This window comes from Cynocephalus volans, chromosome 10, assembly GCF_027409185.1.
Source record: "Cynocephalus volans isolate mCynVol1 chromosome 10, mCynVol1.pri, whole genome shotgun sequence".
NCBI classification, from domain to species: Eukaryota; Metazoa; Chordata; class Mammalia; order Dermoptera; family Cynocephalidae; genus Cynocephalus; species Cynocephalus volans.
The window spans coordinates 9,383,587-9,411,584 of record NC_084469.1 but is presented as its reverse complement, the minus strand read 5'-3'; the positions used below and the strand labels follow the sequence as shown (position 1 = coordinate 9,411,584).

The following is a 27,998-nucleotide window of genomic DNA, read 5'->3' as shown; positions in this document are numbered from 1 at the left end:
AGTGAACTAAACGGCAAGACCTGGAATGTTTTTTAAATTAAATCAAAATTATCTTTGCTCTAACTTTGTCTTTTGGTCTTAATTTTACTTTTTAAAGCTACACAGAATAATTCTAATCCTTGTTCTAATGACATCTCTTCTCTTCACACTAGAACACTTAGTTCTCATATGTCTCTAGGGCATACCAAGTAGCCATAGTTGCTTCAGCCATTTCTCATAGTATCACAGTGATTTAATTCATCAGTATCCTGGTCACTTTCTTCTGGCGATAGATACTTCAGAATATGTGGTGGTAGTGCAATGACTCTTCCTGATTTGCCTGGGACTGTCTTGGTTTTGCTATTGAAAGTTCCACATCCTGGAAAACACCTCAAGCAAATGGTCGGTCACCCTGTGTGATAAGGACAGAAGATAATTCAGCCTTTTATCTACCTTTGTCAGGACACTTTCCACTCATGCCACCAAAATTGCTTTAGCTTTTTTCAAAATGATACTGAATTTGTAAATGTCCTTTAATCTTTACCACGTAAACTAAACCAGTTAAGCCAGTTTTTCGCTTTTGCAGTTAGTTTTTTTTCAACCCAAGGTATACGACTTGTCTGTGCATGTAACCTTTTTCTTACTAACTTCTGGTCTTAGAAATTTTTGACTGCTAAGTCTGTCATCAAACATTGAATATTGTGCTATCTAATCTTCCAGTTTAATATTATTTGTAGACTTAATAATCCTGCCCTATTGGTCCTACCCTAGTCCTTTGATTAATAAGTTGAACAGCACAGCCCAGGACCTGGTACAGAGTACTACAGATCATGTCAGGAAACTTTATTTATCAGGATGCACTAGGTGTGGTCATTCTACCAGTTAAAACCTACCTATTTGTCTTCTACACCAGCTAACATTTCTCAATCCTGATTGACAAAGCTACAATAAGAGATTTTATCAAATGAGCTAATTCTTATTCTTTATTAATATAAAGATGCTTCTCGACTTATGACAGGGCTTTGTTACAATAAACCCCTCAAAAGTTGAAAATACCATAAGTCAAAAATGCATTTAATACAGCTAACCTACCAGACATCATAGCTTAGCCTAGCCTACTGTAAACGTTCTCAGAACCACTTACATTAGCCTACAGATGGGCAAAATCATCTAATACAAAGCCTATTCTTACAATAAAGTGTTGAATATCTCATGTAATTTATAGAATACTGTACTGAAAGTGAAAAACAGTATGGTTGTACAGGTCCTCGAAGTACAGTTCCTACTGAATGTATATCACTTTCACACCATCATCAAGTCAACAAATTGTTAAGTCAAACCAGCATAAGTCAGGGACTATCTGTATTTTTACCATGATTTGGTTATAACGTTATCAGTCTGGTAATCTTATCACAAAGGGAAATAAGGTTTATCGAAGCTTTATTTATACAGAGATGAACAACGTAGAATAAGGTCCCTCTCCTGATGGAGCTTGCATCCTGGTTGTGGGAATTGTAGTTTGACATGTATAATTGTTGCCAAGAATTATAATTCTTGGCAAGGGTTCACTGTTCTCTTGGGATCACAACTTTTTTTTAATCTACATGGTCACAAACCTTTTTAACAATCTGTCCCAGATTTTTTTTTTCTTTCTTTTTCTTTTTTTTGGCAGCTGGCCAGTACTGGGAGCTGAACCCTTGACCTTGATGTTATAACACCCCACTCTAACCACGTGAGCTAACTGGCCAGCCTCTGTTCTAGGATTTTTATAACAGAAAACCGTTCAAGGTTTTTTTTTTCCCTATTAGAGACCCTTTGTTCATCTCTGATCTTCTGGCACTTTATATTTTCATGATTTCTAATAGATTTATAAGTACAGGTTACAAAATAAGTCCCTCCAGTTTAACTGGGTGGATACTTTAACCCACTCAGGCAGTTGTTTGCTATCTTACTTTCTGTTTATCTCTTTTGAACTTCAGTTCTTGTGAACCTTGCTTGTTCTTCTAATTCGCCTTTTAGATTATTATCCATTATGCAATAGTAGTAAAGAGTTCTACTGTTTCCCACTATCACTGGTTAATAATAGAGCACCTACCTACCTACCTCAAGCTTTGAGTCTATCCCTTCCTTCGCCTCCCCCCCCTTTTTTTCTCTCTTTTTCTTTTTCTTTTTTTTTTTTTTTTTTTTTTTTTTTTGGTGGTTGGCCTGTATAGGGATTGAACCCTGGACCTTGGTGTTATCAGCACCACACTCTAACCAGCAGAGCTAACTGGCCAGCCCCATCCCCTTCCTTCTTGTCCCATAAACATAACTTGAAAAAATCCTCATATTGCCCTTAGCATTTTTCCAAGTGTTAGTTCTTTTTAGGATTCAATTCTTGTGGTATTTTAAAGGCTTGTCCTGCAGTTTGTGTTAATCTTCAGTTGTGTTACTCTTTTGTTTATAATCCTTTCAAGTGCTGAAATTCATAGTCTATGTTAAAATGCCTGGCAAATGGTAAACACTAAGAAAATGTCAGTAGAATCTGACTTACATTTATTCGTGTGTCTTTTGCCCCTTTTTAAAAGGCTTTCAGACCTCAGCTATTTTCAGACCTTCTAGAGCCGCTCACCATGGCGTCATAGCAGTCTTTTTTCTAACTTTTTTGTAGTCTTCTATATCATTTGAATAGGAGAAAGAAGAAATTTTCAAGGGAAATTTTTAAATTAAAACCTTTAGGTGGAGAAATTATTAAACTGTTAGATAAAAAATTGATTTTATTGGGCCGGCCCATGGCTCACTTGGGAGAGTGTGGTGCTGATAACACCAAGGCCATGGGTTCAGATCCCTGTATAGGGATGGCCGGTTGGCTCGCTTGGGAGAGCGTGGTGCTGACAACACCAAGTCAAGGGTTAAGATCCCCTTACCCGTCATCTATTTTTTAAAAATTGATTTTATTATATAATCAGAACAACACCAATGTTTTTATTTTGTTAATTAGCTACCTGCGAGATGTGTGGGATGGTTGGTGTGCGAGATGCTTTTTACTCTAAAACAAAGCGTTTCTGCAGCGTTTCATGTTCAAGAAGTTACTCGTCAAACTCCAAGAAGGCAAGCATTTTGGCCAGACTTCAGGTAACGGTACAGAAACCTTCTTATTCTTCGTATCTGTTGTTTCTATGGCTTTTACCTTTTATCTGTCATTTGATTGTGATTCACTGCACTCCACCTCTGCCCAATTGGCCAGTCATCATTTTATACCCCACATTTTTAGGACTTGTATGATCCCCAAAGTTTGTTTATATAATTGAAGAACTATTTTAAATGGACAAGGCATACTATCCAAAATAAACTATAATTTGTTTGTGTAAGTGAATTAAAAATAATTATAATTATCCTTTTTTTAAACAAGTGTAAGTACGATAAACACCTTTTTATATGCAAAACTGAAGCCATTTTCTTTTTTCCCTCTTGTTTCCTTTTGAGTTAACATCAAGGTAGAATCTTTTGACATTTGTGGGGAAATGATTTACTCTCTGGTTTTATTTTCCCATCCTTGCTTTGTGCTTTTGAGTACAATCCATTTGATACCTTGACCAAATGTGTTTGGTTAATCCAGCTAACCTTTTTGAAAACATTCATGGTATGGAAAGCAAAATCATCTCTCTTTAAATGTACATCATTGCCTACAAAATGGCTGGAGATTTGACCATTTGACTTAAGTTGTTACTATTGTAGCATATAAACAATAAAGGCATTATGTAACTGACTTTTGTAATATCTTTTACTGGATGATCACATTTTTCTTATTCTTATTTAACTTATTATTGTGATCATTACATAGCACTGAAAGGGTTATTTAAATCCCCCAAATTAAGGAAATACATCACTTAGATGTATTTCTATATTTCAGATAGACAGTACCTAAAGATCCTGAGCAGTGGTCTGTACCCAAATGGATGGCAGTTTGTCACACTGTGAATTTGGCCCATGATCATTTTGTCATTGATCTTTTGCGTTAGCACTAAAGGTATAAACCTCAGTCACTTGCTCTTTGATCATTAAATTATCTTCTCTTACCATAAAAATAGCAATGCTTGGCAGTCTGCATGAGTGAATAACCACTGGTTCTGTCTACTGTAAGGAGGAATCAAGTGTCCACCACAGCTGTATTTTAACATCTTATGGGATATAATTTTTTATTAACATATTAATTTGCATATTGCTTTTTTAGCCTGTGCCAGCTCTGCTACCCAAATTAGATATCTACATTGTAGCAGAACTTCAGAAAAAATTTCTCATGTTAAGATTCCTTGTATGTTTCCTCTGCTTTAATAATTTTCTAAACCCTCAATGTTTACATAAGCAGAATGAGTAGTATGCAATCAAGTTAAATTTCGGTGGTGGGGAAAAGAAAAAGAATCCTATTTACTTAACTTTTCTTGTTTTAGGGTAAGCCTCCAACAAAGAAAGCAAAAGTTCTTCAGAAACAACCTTTAGTTGCTAAACTAGCTGCATATGCTCAGTATCAAGCTACCTTGCAAAATCAAGCAAAGACAAAAGCAGGTAATGTTGGTGAATGTAACAAAGGTGAAATATTTGATACTGATTCATCTAGTTTTTATTAATCTGGTTTTTATTAATTTTAATTTTTGGATTCTGTTTAACAAAGCTATTTCTATGCCCTATTAGCACATTATGACTCTAGGCTTCCTGATGGTGGTTTTGGTTTCAATAAATTTTTCTAGAAGAGAATACTTGCATACACAGGTTCTAGTGCTTATGGCAATCTCCTTAACATTAATTTTTTTATTTGGTTTATTATTTTTTATGTACTGATTGTCTTTGCCGTGGATGGTAGGGAGCATTACGGAAATAAATGAGCAAAGAAATAGGACATTTAGTAGGCTTCAAATGGAGAATAATAAGAGAAAGAGATTGAGGAAAATACCATTTCTAATAGAAGATTCTTAATAAGGAGTACAAAGGCAAGAAAGTAAGGCAATTAAATATCCTAGCGAAGGTATTAGGTGTTAGATATTGGGTAGATATCTCACTGAGGTACGTGGTAAGAGCTGTGCGGGAATAAAAACACAAAAGAAGTCACAACAGTATGTGTTATCCTTCTCTCAACTGTTCTTTGCTCCCCCTAACTGGAGAGCTTGTACTTCACATCCCAAGGAAGCATGTGTTGTATATAAGACTTAAGGGCTCAGTTGGTTAGAGCACCACCTTGTAACACCAAGATCAAGGGTTCAGATCCCCATACAGGCCAGTTACCAAATGAAAAAAAAGAGAAGTTCTTCAATCATTACAGAAAAAAAGAAAACTTTCTTTAAAGGAAATAATTTAATTTTATGTCCTTTCACATTTTAACAATAATAGCCTTCTTATAAATAAAAGATTTGAGAATTGTAATATATCTAAATTTATTTTATTTCAGCAGTCTCCGTGGAAGGTTTCAGCTGGGGTAATTACATCAATAGCAATAGCTTTGTAGCAGCTCCAGTTACCTGTTTTAAACATGTGAGTATGGAATTTCTCACCTTATTTTGAAATGCCTACTCATTGTTCAAATCTGAAATTACAATGACACCTAAGCGTCTTATCCTTAGAATGTGGGTTTTTTTTGGTACCTTGTAATGGAAATGCTTCTCTTTTATTAATTATTATACTTGTTAATAGCTAAAAGTTACTTCTATAAGTTTAATAAGTAAAAACTTTCTGTAAAGAAGTTGTGATTTGAAATTATTTTAAACGAGGATAAGTACTAGTCATATCCAATTTTCATATTAAGTTGAACCATATAAAATTGCTGGTTTTGTATATCAAAAATAGTTGCATAATGACTGTAATAAGGTTCAACCTAATAGAAAGGAACCTTCCATCGTGTATGTTATCTAAGTCTTTGTGATTTTAGCTGATAATTCAAAAACACAAAGATCTTTCGTCCAGTTTTGTTTCAGTCGCCATATGTAGAATCACAAAAACAAAGAAAGGACCTATTAGTAATGTAGTATCATGGGCTGAAATATGTGATGTATATCATGAGAAACCCTTTAAAAGTTATTATTTTCAGCAAGTAGATTATTAAAGAACATCTGAGGTAATTCAGAATCATGTTAAAAATATATCTGGTAGGGCCGAGCCCGTGGCGCACTCAGGAGAGTGCGGCGCTGGGAGTGCAGCAACGCTCCCGCCGCGGGTTCGGATCCTGTATAGGAATGGCCGGTGCACTCACTGGCTGAGTGCTGGTCACGAAAAAGACAAAAAATATATATATATATATATATATATATATCTGGTAACAAATTCTTTCCTTTTGATTTGATTATCTGTAATTAAATCTCTCCAGTACTTTTTTTTAACCTGACTGCAAGTTTATAGTTAAAGATTCTATCTGCTACTGTCCGTGTATAAGAAGAGAATTTAGAAAATTGATGAAATTTTGTTCACACTCAACATTTTGTTAATTTAGGGCTTTATTTTTAAATAAAAGCATGTGAACAAAACTGAGCTTGGGTTTCTGCTGTGGAGATCCAAATGAATTTTCACTCATTTATGGCCAGTAAAGGATTTTGATTAAAGTCAAGCATGTTAATTCAGTGGTAGAAATATACAGTAAAGCCCAGTTCATTAATTTGCTAGTTTTCTTTCTTGAAAGTCTAGGTGTTCAGTCCTTAGTCAGTGGCATGCTGTCTAAACCCAACCTAAGCAGAATTTTAGATACTTATCTCTGGGGAAAGTAGGTGGTTTATTTTGCTGTAATAATAATGTCACATTTGTGAAATATGTTACATACATGGCAACAGCAGCTTTAAAGAGAACTGCAAAGCAAATCTTTAATCTGCTCCTTTGGCATATTGCTTTCTGGTACTAAGATGCTCAGAAATAGATTAAATTCTCAGTTACAGTAACTCTTTCTGTCTCAGATTCCTGGAACATTTGCCTGTTGTCTCCTGAATGGCCTTTATCTCTCTGTTTTTTATGTTTTAATATTATAAGTCATGTCAAGCCATTTTATATGTAGTTAAGATATTTTTTTAAAATAGCATTTCAAAGTCCTAAAAGCATAATATTTTATTTCTTATCCATATTCTTGAACAGTTGTACTACATTAAAGTTCTTTGTGAGAAAATTCCTATTATAATAATAAAATTGATTAATTTTGTTTTTCAGCTTTCCTTTTTTAAGATTAAAATGTTCTGTCATATAGAAGAGCAGTTAACTTTGGCCATATTATTAATAATGATAATGTGGAGTCTCTTCTTTCTCACTCAGAAGTAAGGCATCTGTCTCCATTATATAGAACCAGTGCCTTCCTATCCCATTTACCTTTCTTTACTGCCTTCTCTTTGTCAAATAAGAAAACATTTATAATTCCTTAGTATGTTTTTGTACAGTCAGTTTGCTTTGTTATCTTAAACAGCATCTTATTTGAAGCCATTTATTTTACAAGGTCAGACCTCATGCTAAACTTGCTTTTATCCTTTAGAGTTGACTGTTCATGGTTCTCCCCTCAAGATAATTTTCTGGGTCTCTAAGGAGAGTTAGTGGCTTTGACTATAGAAAACCTGTTGTCAGGAGCTGCTGGGAGCACAAGATCCTGCCTTGTATCATCAGTCTTCTAAGATTTTGTCAACTGCTCTAACACTGGTCCATCAGTAGGGCCTTCTTTTCTACATCTGCCTTCTCTCCTGCTTAAACACAGGTGAGGAGCCTTTCCCTGCTCCCAGGGGATTCTTTTCCAAACATAACTTACAAAAAATCCACCAATGTGTAATACAGAAGCAGAGATGTTCTGACTGAATCAGGAATTGAGATGGGAGCAGTGGGAGATCCCTGGATGCCTGGCTTTTTTGACTTAACTCAACCTCTTTTCCTGGAATAAAGATCTAAGATAAAAACTTTCTATTATTCAGCACTTCAATATTGTGATTAGCTCAAAAATTATAAAATTTCAAGAGTAGAATTCTTCTTTCCATGGTCTATCATTAAACGTCTGAGAATGGAGTTTCTGCAAAGCACCTCAATGGACTGTATCCTCCTTGATCATTCCTGTAACTGTGCCTAGTGGTCTGTACTCAGTGTCTCAAATAGAAAAGTGCTTGATAGTTGTTCTTTTTATAATCACAATGAAAATCAAGCCCCAATTGTTATTTAATATATCCATTTCTTAGAAATCTGTATTTTATGATTGCCGTTTATCTGATATATCTTTCATTTTATCTAGGTGGTAATTATCAGAACTTTTATTTAAGTATCAGAATTCCCTTTTTCCCTAATAAAATCTTACACAGCCCTCAGAACACAGCAAGGATTAGAGGAAGCTGCACTAATTGGTCTGGTAGGAAACGGGTGGTGCTGCCAGAGGCTTGGCTCGTGACCCTTGCCCCTTCTTGGCAGTTCCCGAGGTTGGAAACCATTCAGTTGGGTATATCACTTTTAATTAATCCTAAATCATATGGTCACAAAGTTGGAAGACATCTTTAAAAATCCTCTAGTTCATCTAGTCTGTCTCTTATAAATGAAGAAGTTCTTGCTACTTTTTTGAGTAAACAGATTGTAATTTTCAACTTTGGACTTTAATCTACTTTTCATAATGCAGTCTTCTTTTTTTTTTTTTGTCCTTTTTTGTGACCGTGCTCAGCCAGTGAGCGAACCGGCCATCCCTATATAGGATCTGAACCCACGGGGTTGGCCCATGCAGTCTTCTTTTTTTAATGTGGTTTTTCATAAGTCCCTAAAAGCAGTGTCTGTGTCTATGCTAACTGTGGAAAAATCTCCAAAAGAGTAATACAGTACCATGTGCCAGTTAGGTGCACTGTAGACATTAATGAAATTCACAGATTCTTTTCTTCTATTAATTTATTTTTGAACCCAAGAGAGCCTCCAAATGACTTACATGTGTTCAGAACATTTAGCTTTAAAGCACTTGTAATTTTTTTTTATTAAGACCATAGTCTTTTATTTCCCATTATTTATTCACCTTATAAAACCAAGGAAAATATTTCTTTCTTAGGTATTACAGCACAGGCAAAAATGTGCTAATATCAAATGTACATGAAACCATACAAAAGCTAAAATCATGTTCCCTCAGTTATATATTTATAGACCTTAAGATTTTTTTTTTATTTGGCACATGAACAATATTCTTTTGTGCCTTATTGATATTTGTCATTGTTAACATGAGAAATGTTATAATCATCCTTTTTTTTTCCCCTTGAAAATAGTTGTAGTTTTATATCAAAAAGAAGTCCTTTGGGCCGAGCCCGTGGCGCACTCTGGAGAGTGCGGCGCTGGGAGCGCGGCGACGCTCCCACCGCGGGTTCGGATCCTATATAGGACTGGCCGGTGCACTCACTGAGTGCTGGTCACACACAAAAAAAAAAAAAGACAAAAAGAAGTCCTTTGTGCACATATATGCTGTAACTTTAAAGCTGAATTTATCATACTTTACCTGGAATTACTTACGTGATATATCCTAATCCCTTTTTTTGCACCTAACTTGTATGCCAGCTTTTTGAAGGGATAAGGTTATTATATTTCTTTGTAACATGTATTACACATGTATTTTTAGGTTTTGAGGACAGGAAAGCAAAGGCCCTTTTCTTAGTGTATGTATAATAGCAGTAGTTTGTATAGAACTCATGATCTATTTCTTGAGTACATGTTTATTAGTATAATAAATTTTTTCAAGTAGTTATTTTTTTGTTTTGTTCCCCTAGCCTTGACCCCGCACCCACACCGTTCTATTGAAAGTTGAAAATAAATAATACAACTTCGTGTCCATTTTAACTAATGTTAGAATTTTTAGTATATCAATCTAAATTGCAGGATTTCTTTCTAATGGAAATAATACTTAAATTAGTTTCTGGCACTTGTTACTGCTCCATCTCAGTGAGCTATTATGAGTGCTGTCATGAAATACATTCTTCGCAGGAAAGCACTGGACTACAGTAAAAATCACCTGTATTTTTCTTATGTTTTAAAGACTTGCTTAATAAAAATTTTTAATTGGCAGAAAAAAAGCCTAAATAAATCTGGATTCTTTTCTTAAATTTGGTCTATTTCCTGAAGTGCGTATTTTTTCATTGGGATTTCTCAGTTCTTAATATTGGTTTAACGTAGGCTTTTTTGTTTAATATATATATTTTTTAATTATGGACTGTTTTATGCCTTTCAAATTAATAGCCACTGCTTTCTGTCTCTTTTTACATATGCACAGCATTCTCTCTTCTTTAATCTCACTTCCAACCCAAGTATCCCATTTTCCTTTGTACTCTTCTTGTATTCCCCATCTCCCTGCTACCACTACCCCCCAAAATAGATTCTGGTCTCACATTAAGAGATGAGTGGGCTTTCTGGAGAAGGTGGGAACATATTTTTTTCCCTTTCCTACTTCCTACCAATTCCAATAAGTACTTTTTAGGAATTCTAATTTCTTTCTAGTTAATTTTCTATAATGTTTTCTCCCCTTTGGCCAAATAATATTTCATCTTTCTCTGCTAGATGCACTTTAGTGTGCCTGTTAAGGTATTTTAATGGTGGCTTTTTTTTACATTTGCTGTATCAGTGGGATAGATTCGTCCTTGGTTACATACATTCAACTTCAGGTCTAACCTCTGCCCGCATATACTCTTTGTTAATATTAAAGATTGTGTGTGGTTCTCAAAAGTTATAGGTTGGCAGCTCTGCAGAGGGAAATCTGTATTTCTGCCATACAGCATCATGTGTGCCATCTATCAGCCCTCTGAGAGTCTGAATACTAGCTGTCTGAGCTATCGGACTATCTGGGAATGTTCTTGAAGTGCAGAAAATAAGACTTCCCACCCAATTATTTTCTTACAGTCAGGTCGAGGTTATCATACATTTGTGTTTGAGACCCCTCAGCATTTGGATTCGGCCATGTCCTGCAGGACCTGATGACAGCTTACCTTGCAGGGAAGGAGAGTCGCTCCCAGATAGCCCTCACGAGTAGCCCTGGAGCGGGAAGTGGTGGAGCAGATCTTCCTTGTTTGGGAGGAGCCTGAGGTGGACCTCGCGTCCTGAGTCTGGAAGGTAAATTTGTTGTTACCTGTAAATTATGGTTCTGCTAGTTCATGCTATGCCAATCCAGACTTCCAGAGGTATCCCTCCTGCCAGCAAGAGAAGACAGATGACTTGGATGAAGATGGCTGTGAAGCCCTGGGTCATTCAGTCTTCCATACTTAAGAATATCCATTTTAAACAAAAGTTCAGATATATCAGTGAAATTACCTTATTATTTCAACACATTGAGCACATACTATGCTATGATATGGTGCTCTTTCTTGTTGATGTGTTTGTTTCTTCATTTTTTTCTTAGAGTAAACCATATGGATTGGTTTAAGAGGGCCTAGCAGAACCACACCTTACAGGCAAGAACAAATGTCACTTTCTGCTACTTTCTCCTATACCAATCCAGACTGTAAGGACCAAAACTTAATATCCCCCACCAAAGTCAACATTAACTATATTTTTAAGTGAGCATTGACACTTTGTTTTCTTTAATAAAATGTGAAAGTCAATTTCTCCAAACAAATGTTAAGGCTTAAAAAAAATGTTACTATGACATATTGTCATATCTAGCACGAAAAGGAGTCCTGTATGCCAAATTGACCTTAGTAATGTGCCAACCTAACCCCCAACTTGTCAGCATAACCATGCCTCTTTCTTCTCAATGAAAAATAAGCCAAATTCATAGATTTGACAGCCAAATAAATAAGGATGGATTCCCTACCTTAATTTAATGCAATTTAATGCATGTATTTCAATACTTCTATCTGTTCTAATTGGTTCATCTTCACAGAAGTGAATACATGATCTTTGTATTAGCATGTGTTGGCTTAACCTATATTACCTGTCTTCGTTCCAGCCTCACCTTTTCTGATCAGATCTGCTGGCAATAGGGATGGCCCTACAGTCTAGAATGATATAGGGGGAGGTAGCAGAACCTGAAGAGGTCAAACTTTCCATTTAAAGAAGAAGAAAGAAGTAGTCATGATGAATATATTATTTTTTGCACAACTTGGGTAGATAGTTATGTGTACCCTTCCAGAATCACAAACAGTTGAGATAGGCCATATCTCCAAGTTATTAAGGTATATTCATTGCTCACTCCTTAACGCAGTACCATTAATTGATTCTGTTTTTGTTTTCTAGACTTACCCTAGTTTAGTATTATTTGACATTCTCTTCCTCTCCTTCAGAAATTCCATAAACTCAGAGGATAGGGATTGAGTATTGTTTTAGGCTAATCCTCATTCTGGGTTAGCATTTAGCAAAGTATGAGGAGCCTTTCATGGAAGACATTTGCCCAGTGTTCAGATTGGCTTGTTCATGTATCTCTTAGGTGTCTTTGTTTGCTTATCTTTGAGCTTTTAGGCTATTATGTTTTTTCCTGATTTGTTTATATTATCAGGTCTTTTATAACCTCACCTAACCCTTTTCTTTATGATCAAGGTTCTAAATTATATTTAGCGAGGAGCTGATTATCCAGGCCCACAGAGACTGTTCAGTATTACCTGCATTTATATTTCTAAATTAACAGTTATTTGATCTAATTTACCATTGCATAAACTCCAAATAATTGTGTATTGCCTTGAGTTTTAAGGTATAAAACGTAATGGAAATTGTAATTTGAGAACATTTTGGAAAAATCCGTTTATGTTACTCATTTAATCAGTTTTCTGAGTCTCCATTTGGTGTGGAGGCTAGTGATACCAGTTCTAATATTAGAAGTTTTCTCTTCCTACTAATTCCTGCATAAGAAATTTTGAAATAATAAATTATTTAACAATTAACCATGGTACTTACTCATCTACAAAAATTCTTCAACTCTACATTTTTAATAACTTTATCTAGTGTTTTTCTTTCATGTCTGTCTTAATAGGCTGTATTTATGTTCTATGAATTTAAAAATTGAAAATACAGAAAACTTAAGTTTTGTTTTTCCTGTTCATGTTGTTGGAAACCACATTGCTGATTAGAATTATTTTTCTTTCTGCTTTTTGGCTAGATCTTTTAAAGTTAGAAATAAGGGTAAAGTGCATTCATTCGATGCATATTAAAAATAACAGGTTGCTTAAATCAGCTTTATTCTGTGAAATCTGCTATCAAGTTTGTACTTCAGCTTTTAGAAAAATCACTGCATAAGTCTTGTATTAAAACAGTATTGAATTTTGAAGTCAACACGGATCTGTACTGCTGTATGTGGATTCTCTCTTCATCTTGAGTTTGACTGGCTTTTTCTAAATAGAATTATGTGAAAAAAAGGAATAACAATTACACTTTTAGAGAAAAATGAAAAGACTAAAATGACATTTTTTAGTTTAATATTCCCATTATTGATGGTAATGCTTAATTTTAAATGATATGTTTTAGGCTTTATGTTAATAAGACAATAATTTAATAATTTTTATATGACAGGCACCTATGGGGACCTGCTGGGGTGATATCTCAGAAAATGTGAGAGTAGAAGTTCCCAATACAGACTGCAGCCTACCTACCAAAGTCTTCTGGATTGCTGGAATTGTAAAATTAGCAGGTGAAAAGCATGCATGATAATTTACTAGAAAATGCCAGTGATACTTACGACCTTTTGTAAAAGAGCATGTTCATAGATTTTGCAAGTATTGCTAAATAAATAATACGTTATAATATAGGGCAGGGGTTGGCAAATTCTTTTCTATAGAAAGCCAGACGGTAAATATTTTCAGCATTACAGGTCATACAGTATCTGTCAGAACTACTTATCTCTACCATAATAACATGATAGCAGCCATAGCAGTACATAAACAGATGGGCGTGACTGCGTTCCAGTAGAACTGTACTTGTGGACACTGAAATTTGAATTTCATATAATTGTCACATATCATGAAATATTATTCTTCCTTTGATTTTTCTTTTCAACCATTTAAAAATATAAAAACCATTCTGAGATCTCAAAATCCCCAGCGGTTAAAAAAAAAAAAAAAATCAGGCGGTAGGACAGATCTGTGAGCCATAATATAGCTTGCCAATCCTTGGTATAGGGACATACTTTGAAAAGTAACAAAAGTTGAGGTACTAAAAAAAAGTGATAGGTTCATATATTTTGGGTTCTTCCTTTCTCTTTATTCCCACTGCCTTCACTGTACCCCAGCCCTTGTGACTTTATTGCTCATGAAATAAATGTGTTAGAAACTGGACAAGTACCATGCAGAAGAATAAGACCTGTTCTTTCAATGAGCTCACATCTGCCAAATATTGAATTCTGTCAGGCATTATACAACAGGATACTCCATAAGTGGTATAGCAGGATACTGTGTTACTTTAGAGAAAGGAAGCCACTCAGATGAGAAAAGGCACCCCTTTGCTTGCTACTGTAAGAGGCATCTAACTCATCCTCCTCTTTCTAGTCTTATCTCCAGCCAATGTCCTAGAACACTCTGCATATTGCTCTCCTGTGTACTGCTGATAGATTTAATTTACTTAAAAATAATGTTAATTTCATGCATCTGCTCAAGCATTTTTAATGGCTTCTCTGTCCTTAAAGGATCAAGATGGTTAGCATTTACAGGTATTAATGAGTTGGACCGTATACCACTGGCCAAAATTTTTGTTGCTCTTCAGTATTAATGATCTGTTCTAAAGAGGCTAGCCTCCCTTTCTCTTTCATACAGCATGTTCTTTGTCACCTCTGTGCCTTTGATCACTCTTGCAAGAGTGTCTCATGCTCTGTACTTTATCCATATTACCCAGTTCGATCCCCCACCTTTTCTTTGAAGCATTTCCCAAGCTATATAAGCATTCTCTAAATGCTTGTACTATTCTCTACACTAATTTAAAAGAACAACATGGTATTCTTTCTGTCCTAGGTGTTTAAGTCAGTTGCGTTTAAATAGCTCTAAAGATCAATGCATTTAATATCCAAGAATTATTTCTACCTTCCAGCTCTGATTTTACATTTCTATTTTATCTAATTGCATCATATATCTTCTTTTAGCCACTTTAATGCTATTGTAGAAGTTAGCCTGATGTTATTCATAAACTATAGTTCAGCAGTAATTAGCAAACTCATGATTCATTTTATGAATTATTAAATTTTAAGATTAAAGGTTTAATAGTATGTATTTTTATCATAAATATTAACACATAAAAATGCTGACTGATCTTGGCTTCTAGCCTGAAATACAAGTTTATTGGCCCTTTTGTATTTCACTGAAGGCCTTAAATTAAACCTTCATCTGTTATCAATATATGTATAATACACACACACACACACAAAAATACTTAATAAACCTTATGTGCCTATATAGAGATATATATAAATATAGATAGATGTATATATATCCTACTTAAAATTTTGTTCTTTCCAGGAAATAGAGCTTCCTATTTGCCTGGGACATACAATTTTTAAGTGATTTCACATACTTTTATTTGTGTTTATTGCACTTTTTACCTAGCATTTTCAAATCTTATTTCCAAATAAATAGGACAGAAAAATTTAGATTCTTGAAGTAACCACATCCAAATTATCCAAGAGTAGTAGGCCACCTAATCCTCTGGATGAAGCAATTTCTTTTTTTTTTTTTTTTTTTGGACAGCTGGTCAGTTTAGGGGTTCAAACCCTTGATCTTGGTCTTATCAGCACCACACTCTAACCAAGTGAGCTAACCAGCCAACGCCTAAAGTGATTTCTTTGAAATATATTTCAACTGGATTTCTGTGATTTGAAAGGGTTTTACTCATTTATCACAATCTTCTCTTTTATTTTCACAATTACACGTCATAGTAGAACTCTTCCACCCCTGTTTTCACTGAGAATTTTTTTTAAAGAATTTGTGAAATTGTGGGTAAAATTGAAATGCACTCAAAAGAGGAAACCATGCTCTGAAAACAGTTGAACTAATTGCATTGAACAAATGGTTCTCAAAGTTTGGTTCATAGACCAGCTACAATCAGCATCACCTGGGGACTAGTTAAAAATGCATATTCTCAAACCCACCCAAGATCTGCTAAATCAGAATCTCTGGAGCAGAGCCCAGCCATCTGTCTGTTAACAAACCCTGCAGGTGATTCTGTTGCAGATATGCACTAACATTTGACAACTGCTACCGGACACTATATCGTTTTATTTAGTTTTGTCATCTTATTATGTAGTGATTGATTTGTTGGTTTCAGGTTACAATGCCCTTTTAAGATATGAAGGATTTGAAAATGACTCTGGTCTGGACTTCTGGTGCAATATTTGTGGTTCTGATATCCACCCAGTTGGTTGGTGTGCAGCCAGTGGAAAACCTCTTGTTCCTCCTAGAAGTAAGTGGCTTAATTACCCTGACTGTAATTTTAAGTATGTGTACTTTAATGCTGTTTCACACATAGTAACATTAAAGTAACATAGAAATGAAAATAAAATTTTTTGGTGTCAAGTAACTTTTGCCAGCAGGACATATACTTGTGCTGTCTATTGCTGTTACTTTTCAGAACCTTAATTACTCCTAACATGCAGGGAAATTTGTTACTATTTCTTAAACAAAAAATTTATGAAGCAATTCTACTTTTCACTAAAGTATAACTGGTTATTTCTTGTTTTAGCCATTCAACATAAGTATACAAACTGGAAAGCTTTTCTAGTGAAACGACTTACTGGTGCCAAAACACTTCCTCCTGATTTCTCACAAAAGGTAAAAAAAAAAAAAATGGATCTCATAAAGGACTGAAGAGCTCTAAAACATTGGGTAACTTACAAGATTTTTAAGGAATTGTTTTAATTTTGTGAAACAGGTGATCTGTGTTAAATATCAAATGCATTCAGTATTTTTCACAATGCTAAAATTACTTGTAGACTTTTGTCATGAATTCCAATCAGATTTTGTCTGCTTTCATTTCAAGGTTTCAGAGAGTATGCAGTATCCTTTCAAGCCTTGCATGAGAGTAGAAGTGGTTGACAAGAGGCATTTGTGTCGAACACGAGTGGCAGTGGTGGAAAGTGTAATTGGAGGAAGATTAAGGCTAGTGTATGAAGAGAGTGAAGATAGAACAGATGACTTCTGGTGCCATATGCACAGCCCGTTAATCCATCATATTGGTTGGTCTCGAAGCATAGGCCATCGGTTCAAAAGATCTGGTAAGTACCTATCCCAAGAACTCTTGTTGAAAGTATTGAGGCTGAATTATACTGCTTAGTTATTTTTCTCTACAGAATAGCATAGATCAAAAATAACATTCTAGTTGTTTGGGCTGCTTATTCTACCTTAATTAGAGAAGGTTCATACTATATTAGTGACCTAACTAATTCCTTTATATTCCTTCCACTTGCTCTCAATTCTACAAATTTTCTATTCTTTTCTTATCTGGCCCATTTGAAAGACCTAAAGATAGCCTTTCCCTTTCCATTCAATCTTAATCAAAATAGCAAGATTAAATGTGGTTAGACTTGATACTAAACACGTTAAAACATGCTTCTAAAATTGTAATTTCCTAACTAGGGAATTAACCAGCATTCTAATTGGCTGAATGTACTTCATAGCATATGCACATTTACTCTGAAGAGAGAAAAGACTATTAAATGTAGAAGGCATGTCTTTTTGCCATGTTTTAGAGTATTACATACTTTGTGAGCTTGAAGCCTTCGAAGAAACGTGGTTTTTGGTCTTCTCACAAATGCTGACAGATTAGTATGTAACTTTTCCTTGTAGATATTACAAAGAAACAGGATGGACATTTTGATACACCACCACATTTATTTGCTAAGGTAAGAAGTTTTTATAAGAACCCTCATTTGTAAATTAGGTTTGAAAGAGGGTTGTGGGTTTTTTCCTAAAATTATGGAAATCACAATTACATATGGTCACTTAAGAGGATTAAGACCTTGTAATCCATAGGTGTCACAACTCTTTATTATAATTATTAAATTCTGTCTGTTTGTCTGATTTCTCTCTACTCCCTAATGGAAGTTTGAGTTATAATATTAGGTAGGTAGGTGAAGGCATCTGGAATACCTTTTCAAATTGGTAGTATTTTAATTATTAAAATGACAACATTTATAACAGAAGATGTGCTTTCATATAATTCTTTAGGTAAAAGAAGTAGACCAGAGTGGGGAATGGTTCAAGGAAGGAATGAAATTGGAAGCTATAGACCCATTAAATCTTTCTACAATATGTGTCGCAACCATTAGAAAGGTAAGAGAATAGGTTTTAACATGTATAAATGCAGTTAGAGAAACTGGATTTAAGCTAGTAGGAGAAACCCCAAGTGTATTCATTTTTACATAAAATATATGTATATCTGTATCTTCAAAGGGGAGAAGGTTACTAGTAATTTCAAAATAAATTTGAATTCTCTTACCAGATCTTTTTTTATATGGCTCATTGTCTTCTCAGTAAGCATCAGAATCCACTGGGGAACTTAAAAAAAAAAAAGATACAGGTGACCACATCCCTTACTACTTCCTAACCCCCATTCTGATTTAATCAGTCAGGTTTGGGGCCCTAGCAGTGGTATTTTTTAAAGGTCCTAGGTGATTCTCACATACAACCATATTTAAGAACTACTGATCAGGGCTGGCCAGTTAGCTCAGTTGATTAGAACATAGTGCTGATAACACCAAGGTCAAGGATTTGGATCCCTGTGCTAACCAGCTGCCCAAAAAAAAGAACCACTGATCCAGAATATGCGTACACAAAGGTGTCACTTAAATTGTGATTTGCATTTTTTTTTTTTTTTTTTTTTTTTTTTCCTGGCTGCTGGTCAGGGCAGAGAGTAATTTGCATTTCAACGCAGTTTAAAACCTTAAGTCAAAAGAATTAAAAACAGTTATGATAGCTGCCATGTTCCAAGTACCTGTGTTCAAGGTCACAGAGCTAGATGTGACTGACTGCAAACCCTGTTCCTCTTAACCTGACTAGTGATCAGAACCACCTGATAAGATTTAAGATATTCATTTCTATGACCTCCACACTTGCCTGTGCAATCAGAATTACAAGAAATTGCTCAGAAATCTGTATTTGTTTAACAAAAGGAAAAGAAAATTAAAAATTTTCTAGGTGATTCTGACAATCAGCCAGGTTTGGGAACCAATATCATTATTACAATGCCCTGCTTCTTAAAATGAGAATAAAGTGCCCAGTGAGTAGAATATCAAGCATCATTCAGAAAATACTTAATACTTTCTGTGCTAGTTTTTGTTTGGTCTTTTAAAAGCTTCCAATATTATGGAATAAAGAAGGTAAGATGGATAAAAAGTTTAATACAAGATAGACTGTAACTTAAGAGATACAAAGTACTGTTAGAATACAAAGAAAGGAGCGATTACATGTTCTCAGAGAAGTTAGAGAAAGCTTTATGAAAAGAAAGCATTTGCAAACTGCATCTTGAAGGATGAGAACACTGGGCCCTGCAGAGATTCAAGATGAAACTGTGCCAATGGAAAGAGAATGTGCACAAAAAGCATAAAGATAGGAAGGTACAGGCCACATTTCAGAAATGATGGAATAGTTCACATACAATGCATGTCCAAAAAGTTGCACTAGATATTCTGGTCAAGGGTTTTGTTTGTAAGGAACAGAAGCCCACTCAAGTTAGCTCTAAGGACACAATGGGCAGTCTCACAGATGTCCAAGGGCAGAGGGATGAGAACTGGAAAGACACAGACCCAGTAGTGTTCTCCCCATCTCTCAGGATCATCTTTGTCCCATCTCTGCTCTGAGTCTATGCCACTTTTCTTTCAGTCTCTCTCAGTTGGTCCCCTGCTCCCTCAGTCTGCACATGGGGGCCCAAGCCCTGTTTTGTATCACAATCTTTCAGTTCTCAGCTCCCACCCATGACTTGACAACAGTCTCTGTGTCTGTTAATTCTAATTACTGAGAGAGAATCTAAATAGCTGGGCCCAGCTTTTGGCTTAGTTCCCTGCATGATATATACTAGCTCCTGGTCCAGTCTGCTGTATTTAGAAGAAAGGAATCTCATGCAAATGGGGTGGTACTGTCCAGAGGTCTTAGGTAAAGCTGTGAAGCTTGAAGAATAAGTTACTGCACATGTCCAATACAGTAGAGATAACTAGGAGAAAGGAACTTGGGGGCAGAGAATAAAAGATAAAGTGGGACTGGCCAGGGAGGTCAGTTGGTTAGAGTGTATTGCTAACGCCAGGGTCTCTACTAGCCAGCTGCCTCCCCCACCTCCCCCCCCCCCCAAAAAAAAAGATGATATGGAACCAGTAAAGTCTTTAAATGCTTGGTCCTGCCATCTGAGCAGTCTTTAATAGACGGGGTAAGTTGATGATCATCTCTAGCATGAACAGGTCATACTGAAGGAAAGTTTAACTGTGTAGAAGGGGAGATGTCCTTAGAGGACAGCTGAAAGCAGTAATATCAAACAAGATAGTCAAGGGAGAGATTAATGTCAAGGATAAAAAAAGGGGGACTGAATGTTTGAGGTGGAGTTTGGGAGACTTGGTCATTGATTACCTCTGAAGGAATGAGGAGTTGTTGGTTTGATGCCTTATACTAACTCTCAGAGAATATATCTCAGTGTCCAGGAACTGAGACACTGGCGGGGGAGAGAGGCAAACTCATGATCAAACTTTAAGAATTAGTGGTGTAGACATTGATCATTGAAGGACTGGCTTTTGATGAGGTCCTCAAAGCAGAAAGAAAAGAGGTTTATCAGAAACTTGAAGGCTGGAGGCGAAAAGGCAACCACCAAAAGAAATACAGAAGGAATGATTAGAGAGGTGAGAAGATTGATCACTAGACGGTAATGTGATTAGAGTCTGGGAGAAGATGTTTCAAGAAGTTAAGAATAGTCAACAGTATCAAGTACCGCAGTGAGGTTGAAGTTTGAAGAGGGTAGGTGCTAGGGGAAAAGGCTATTGGATTGGGCAAACTAAGGTTATTGGTGAATTTAGCAGTTTAGATAAGGACAAAAATTAGACTACAAGGAGTTACATAGTGTAACATAGGAGTTTCATAGTGAAGACTATACAGAGTTCATGGTACTAGTCTACATCTTTTCTGTAAGTTTGAACCTATTTCAAAATAAAATATTTCTTGTGTAATAAAAATTGGGAAACATTAGACTATAATAGATGGTGTCTTGGGAGCCAGGTCTAGGGCAAGATGGAGAAGTTTGTCTTAGTTAAGAAAAGGAGGGGGTAGTAACTGTTACAGCAATCTGAGGCATGAAGAAAAGGAGTAAGAGTACCCTTCCATGGGCCGGCCTTAGTATCTGTCTTAGAGGAGCATGATTATCTCTAGCATGAGGTCAAGTTGCAGCTTGCAGAAGGTGGAGAAGGTTTGGAAAAACTCCTCTGTGTGATAAGTTAGAAGGAAAGAAGAAAAGCTGTTAGTAAGATTTAGAGCCTAGTTGAGACTAGATAATTTAAAAGAACACTCAGCCCAATTTCATGATGCCACAAGAGCAGGCAGCTTTAGCCATTGACAGAAGCACTGTTTTTCCCAGACCTGTGAAATCTCTTCTGTGTAATACTGCTTTTGTTTCTGGTTCACACTAGAATTTACATAGGTTTTTTATTATACTGTAACTTCTGTTATTTAACATAATTCAATAGAAAAGCATTTTTTACTTTTAAGAGACCTTTATATAATAGCTTTACCTTTCTTTTAGAATGTCACTTAATTTAAAGTATCATTTTTATAATAGTGGAATCTAACTTCAAATACTTGGGATTCTCTTAATTTAAAAGGTGCTAGCTGACGGATTCCTGATGATTGGGATTGATGGCTCAGAAGCAGCAGATGGATCTGACTGGTTCTGTTATCATGCAACCTCTCCTTCTATTTTCCCTGTTGGTTTCTGTGAAATTAACATGATTGAACTTACTCCACCCAGAGGTACTTTATCCTAATATAAACACTGGGTTTTAATCCTTGCTTTCTTCTTACACGGTATCTGCTTACAACTTTGAACACAGCCCTAGATTTTCTTGCTCTGTGAATATATATAAGGTTCAGCATCTCTAATCCAAAATCTGATATGCTTCAATATCCAAAACTTTTTGAGTGCCGACATGACACCACAAATGGAAAATTCCACACCTGACCTCATGTGATAAGTCATCTGTTTCATGCACAAAATTGTTAAAAGTTCTGTATAAAACTACCTTTAGGCTATGTGTATAAGGGGTATATGAAACATAAATGAATTTCTTATTTAGACTTGGGTCTCATCCCCAAGATATCTCATTATGTATATGCAAATATTCCAAAATCTGAAAAAGTCTGAAATCCGAAACACTTGTAGTTTTAAGCATTTTGGTAAGAGATGCTCACCTGTGTAATTTGTGTATATATGTATAGATAAACATACATATATATACAAGAACTTGGGGTGCTTGAAAAACAAATCACTGTTCTAGCTAGATTTAATAAATTATATTAGTATAGAATTTTTCTTGAGCATCTCTGTACGTTTTATAACATAAATTGGTATTCTCAAACCCTGTTGAGACTATGATATAGGTCCAACAGGCTATTCCATCCATAGCATTTTTTAAAAATAGGTGCTTTAGCCTTTGAGGGAGAGAAGTTTCCATCTTTAGATTACCACATGGCTTCTTAAAAGGAGTTATGTCTATTTTTAACTCTCATGGCTTACACAATGTTTTTCCTAATTTTGATATCTGAGCCATGAGTTTTTCTCTAAGAAAAGAAGGGAAAGAGCTAAAACAGAGATCTATAAAAATAGTATTTGCTCAGCTAGTTTTCTTGCAAAGAAAGAAAAATGCCACTTCAAAGTGTTAAATGCTAAACTGTGCTAAAGCCTAAGATTGAAAAAAGTGAACAGAGAAGAGAGTTACTTTTTCCTTAGGGTAAGGAGGCACACCAGTGTGTCTAGAAAAGGGGGGGAAAGTTTATCATATAATCTGAAATATGAGATTTTGTGTACTGAATTACCTTTTATCAGCATTTTAATATTATGCTTATTTTAAATGAACTGCTACTTAAGCTAGTCGTGTTTTTTAGGTTACACAAAACTTCCTTTTAAATGGTTTGACTACCTCAGGGAAACTGGCTCCATTGCAGCACCAGTAAAACTATTTAATAAGGTAAATTTAAATAGCAGCATAATAATTGCGGGGGGCGGGGGGGAGGTTGATGCCCCACAATTGCAAATCATTGTTGATCAAAATGTCTTCACCTTATGTTAGAATTTCTTGCTGGAGATTAATCTAAATATATATGTATAGTAATGAAACAATATAAATATTTTCTTAGGTATCAAAACTTATTTCCAAACTATGTTTCATTTTTACTCTGGGTGAGGTAGAAATGAATACATTTTTTAACTAGTTCTTAAATATTTCATCTTCCATAAAATGTTTAAATAATTAAGGAATTATTTGGGATTTTTGGTTGAAAGTATGTTATTTGGCTGCATTGCTTCTATATTTTGCTTTCTTAGTGATAATGGAGTTGTGCATTCTTCTTTACACCAGTGTTAATGTTTTGCCTCTCTGTGTCAGGATGTTCCAAATCACGGATTTCGTGTAGGAATGAAATTAGAAGCAGTAGATCTCATGGAGCCTCGTTTAATATGTGTAGCCACAGTAACTCGAATTATTCATCGTCTCTTGAGGATACATTTTGATGGATGGGAAGAAGAATATGATCAGTGGGTAGACTGTGAGTCCCCTGACCTCTATCCTGTAGGGTGGTGTCAGTTAACTGGATATCAACTACAGCCTCCAGCATCACAGTGTAAGTTGATTTACAGAAAAAGTCTCCTTTTGTTTAAAAAAAAAAAAAATCAGTTCTTCTGAGGACTGTCTTACATAAGTCATCTTGTGAGCTCACAGAACAAGAATATACCTATGTCTGATTGGTTGCCAGGTAAGGTATTAAGATTCAATGACAACATCACAGAATCAGACCATGTGTACCATGGCAGTGTGAACTCAGTAGTCAGTTACATAATGACTGTAGCCACAACAGTCACCAAATTAAACTAAACTTACTGTTTTAGTGAGTCTTAAATTACAGGCTAAAAATTTATTGGTATATAATTACTGTTGAGTAAATAGTGAAATCTGTCTGGTATTGAGACGACTCATGGTTTTATAGGAACAAGTACACCCTTGTTTTCAAAGCATCATGTACTTTTATAAGCATAATAGTCTTGGTAAAGATATTTCGTCTAAGTTGTATATAGAGTTGTAAGCAATTATATGGTACCAATTTTCCCTTTTATTTTTCAGCATCAAGAGAAAGCCAAACAGTTTCATCAAAACAGAAGAAAAAGGCTAAGTCCCAGCAATACAAAGGACATAAGAAAAGTGGGTCACCACGTGGTGTTCACGTACATTTTCTAATTGTTAACCAATTGGGGTCACAGGATTCTTGCACAGAAAATGCTGTCCCTTGTGAAAACTGATGATTGTGCATTGTGTTATGCTTAAATTTAAAGGTGCAGTATGCCATAAAAGGCAAACCTTTTCAGTAATGAGAAACGCTTATATTTTAATTGACAGGAAAAATTGTTACTGTGGTATTTAAAGCATACATGGTAAAGAGTACAGCTATGAATGATTCTTGAAATAATATGTAAACCTACTGAAAGTTAACCCTTTTTTTTAAACTTTTTATTTATAAAATGCAAATGATTGATGCTTACAGTACTTGGAGCCTGATAAACCCATCTTCTTATACAGCACAACTCTCTTCCTAGAATGTTACTTGTAAGAAATTCAGGATGATGGCTAATAAAGTTAGGCTTAAGCAAATTTTTCTAAATATGCTTTCTATGATATATTTTACCTTATAAAATAAATTGATAACTGTATTTGATTCTTTTAAAATCTTTTTTCCCCCCACCATAGAAAGCCACAGGTTTTTCTCTTCATGAAACCTGTCATGATATATTTCATTCTGAGATAAGGTTATTTTTATGTAAAGATATTTTTAAAAGTAAAAAGTACACTTGAGTATTAAAACTGAAACAGGTTTTTCCAGGTGACATGCCATGTGTTCAGATAAGTTCTGCTCTATCTCATTAACAATCAGGAGACTGAAGCAGCATAACAAGTCAAAGATACCCTGTTCTTACCTTTCTGATTATAGTTGTTCGTGTATTTACTTATAATTTTTTAAATGGGGAACTTAAAAACTTCTATTACCCTATAGTGGTGCTTTGAAAAACAAGTTTCTTCCCACCTTGAAACCCAAGTCAGCTTCACACTGGTGATGACCTGCAGGCCTGTTTCTTGCCCTGTCTTTTATAGGCATAAGCCTCCTGTAGGCTCAGAATTATTTTGCTTATCAGCTGTTTGCCAGGTCTGATATTCACCTAAAAGAACTTTAGAGAGTATTGACAGACCAGTCAGATCAAAATGAGTTTCTGTTTATCTGGAAATGATTAGGAAGAATTCGCATGGGAACTTTATGTCAGTGGACTAACCATAGCAGGTGTGATCACTAAGCTTTCTATAAGTGATTAGTACAAGTTGCTTTATCCTGTCTTTTCACTTTCTGTTGGGTAAGACTTTGAGATTTCAGAGTTTTCTAAGACGTCAAATTAAGAACAGTTTTTTTACTCAGTGGCTATATGACATATACTTTTTAGAAATAATTTATGAACGTTGTGTATACAATTCATGTGCCTCATTCAGTGTGATTCTTGCAGGGTTTGTTTCTGACTTTTGGAGTTTAAGTTATCTTGAATTGACGGGCTAGTGACATGGGAAGAAATATGCAATTAATGAAGTAATAATATCAGTACCCCAGTTTTGTTTTTTCTTTGTAGTTTTTTTTTTTTAAACATGATCAGTAAGGGGATCTTAACCCTTGACTTGGTGTTGTAAGCACCATGCTCTCCCAAGTAAGCTAAGCTGGCCATCCCTATATAGGGATCCAAACCCGTGACCTTGGTGTTATTAGCACCACACACTCCCAAGTGAGCCACGGGCCAGCCCTAGTACCCCACTTTTTATTGACACTTATCATTACCAGATTTCTGGATTAGCTGGGAAAATGAATTTAGCTGTAAATGTGTAGCGTATTTCTTAACTGTGATGTTTTAACAGCTCTTAATATTATGACATCTTACCTAATGCCTTTAAATTTTCCATTGGACATAGAAAGGAAAAGAACTACGATCCCATATGAGAAACCCTTGGGGCCATTCAGATAACCTGTACTGGCCAGCCACCAAAAGAAAAAAAATCTCTTGGGGCCAGGTGTGATTTGGAATTCAGAATTTTTTGGATTTTAGAAAAGAGATATGGTGTGTGGAGCATATATTATATCACACCCCTTACAGACCCTGGAGCATTTTCTGAAGCAAAATGTATATTAATATTTACATTAAATAGGCCAAATAAAGGTTATAAATACTGTCACCAAGTGAGGTATGGTTTTGTTGCCAAGTTTCACAAAAAGCTTTTTGAATGTTGGAATTGAGGATAAGGAATTGTAGTACCAGATTAAGAAGCAGCAGTTTTCATTATAAGGGTACTTGCCTGTTCCTTTTTTTTTTTTGTTATTCAGCCAACAGTTTTATTAGAAATTTTTCCCACAAAACTTTGCCCAAATAAGAAAGAATTTGGGGGTTAGAAACACAAGTCGTCCATCGCAAGCAGACATATCAATAGCAGATGGGCTACCAAACCTTTTACCTGTTCTTAAGTTTGCGTGTAGATTATTGTGTTCTGGCTCTGTTTCATGTTACAGCTCTTTGGTCTTTTTGTACTTAAAATCGTCCGTCAGTATGTTCTTTGATACTGCTTATTATCTTACAGAAATAGTTGATTGGCTTCATGGTTCTAGCTTGTTTCGTAATGAGCTGTGTACATGCTATAAAGGGATAGTTTTTTTTGTTTTTGTTTTTGTTTTTTAAAGATGACTAGTAAGGGGATCTTAACCCTTGACTTGGTGTTTTGTTGTCAGCACCACACTCTCCCAAGTGAGCTAACCAGCCATCCCTATACAGGGATCCCAACCCATGGCTTTGGTGTTATCGTTATCGGCACCACACTCTCCCAAGTGAGCCGTGGGCTGGTCCTTAAAGGGATCGTTATTAACTAGCACTTTCGAAAATAAGAGTAATATTCTGCCAAAGAGGATCATATAGACTATCTAATCTCAAAAGCCTCTTTTTCTTAAGGTGTAATACTTTAGAACAGGAAAAGCAGTGTTAATTTCTGTTTTAAATTTCACCATTATCAGGAGCTACTGTAAGTCATATGAGTGGGAGTTTTCTCCTTGCATTATTACCTCTAAATATGTGGTATATTAGAAAAAACCTAAGTGATTGCTGCATGTGATTTTGGTTCGGCAGTTGAGAATTAATTGGGTGTGTACTTACTGGTAGCTTAGTTTCTAGATCATTTTACATAGCAATATTGTCTTACTTAGATTTATCTCTTAGTTCTTATTTTGTGAAACATAATTTCTGATTGCTCCTATCTGGGTCATTGTATACTCTGGAAGAAAACAGCCTTAACTTATAGTCACAGAGATATGTAAGTATCCTTCAGTTTTCAATCTGATTAATACCCTATGCTTGATCATTCAGTATTTACAAAGTTCAGAGTATTTTTTTTTTTTTGGTTGGTGAAAGTGTTGTACAAGTCTTGGAGGGTTTATATGTGCTTATGAAACTATAATAGAAGGGTGCAATAAATTTGTTTCAGAAGAAATTAGATTGCTTAAGAACTTGCAGTCTAATAAGCTTTGAATTTTTGGAAGTACTCATCAGAATGAGAATTACAAGTATTTTCTAAAAGAATAGATTGTTACACCAAGGTCAGGTGCAAAACAGAAAAAAGAAGTGGATTGTAAACTAAGAGTTAGGGGGAGACATTTTATATCAATAAAATCCTGCCACTCACATAATAAATTTAAATTGTTTCACTTTGATTTCTCTCTCAAGGCCAGTGTTGGGGCTTATTTGGAAAGTGAAACACTACCCTAAAAACAGTGTTTTGAGACCCTGTCTCTCATCCATTGGGTTTTCACTACACCTCAAGATGAGATTTTCTTGAAAGAAATTAGCTATTCTCCACACTAAATGTTCTCTAT

The 27,998-nt window shown here is 35.3% G+C and overlaps 1 protein-coding gene across 3 annotated transcripts in view; it reads left to right on the top strand.

The window, feature by feature from the left end:
- Nucleotides 1-27,998, top strand: part of MBTD1 (mbt domain containing 1) — a 63,308-nt gene that overhangs the window by 28,963 nt on the left and 6,347 nt on the right. For 2 of the 3 annotated variants that reach the window (XM_063112104.1, XM_063112102.1), the window contains exons 3-15: nt 2,960-3,093; nt 4,410-4,524; nt 5,402-5,484; nt 13,408-13,525; nt 16,144-16,278; nt 16,558-16,646; nt 16,855-17,089; nt 17,661-17,716; nt 18,042-18,146; nt 21,668-21,815; nt 22,947-23,029; nt 23,447-23,681; nt 24,179-24,256. In XM_063112104.1, coding sequence (XP_062968174.1) covers nt 2,960-3,093; nt 4,410-4,524; nt 5,402-5,484; nt 13,408-13,525; nt 16,144-16,278; nt 16,558-16,646; nt 16,855-17,089; nt 17,661-17,716; nt 18,042-18,146; nt 21,668-21,815; nt 22,947-23,029; nt 23,447-23,681; nt 24,179-24,256 — 1,614 coding nt within the window. The remainder of the gene's footprint in view (nt 1-2,959; nt 3,094-4,409; nt 4,525-5,401; nt 5,485-13,407; nt 13,526-16,143; nt 16,279-16,557; nt 16,647-16,854; nt 17,090-17,660; nt 17,717-18,041; nt 18,147-21,667; nt 21,816-22,946; nt 23,030-23,446; nt 23,682-24,178; nt 24,257-27,998) is intronic. The other variant, XM_063112103.1, reaches the window with a different exon arrangement.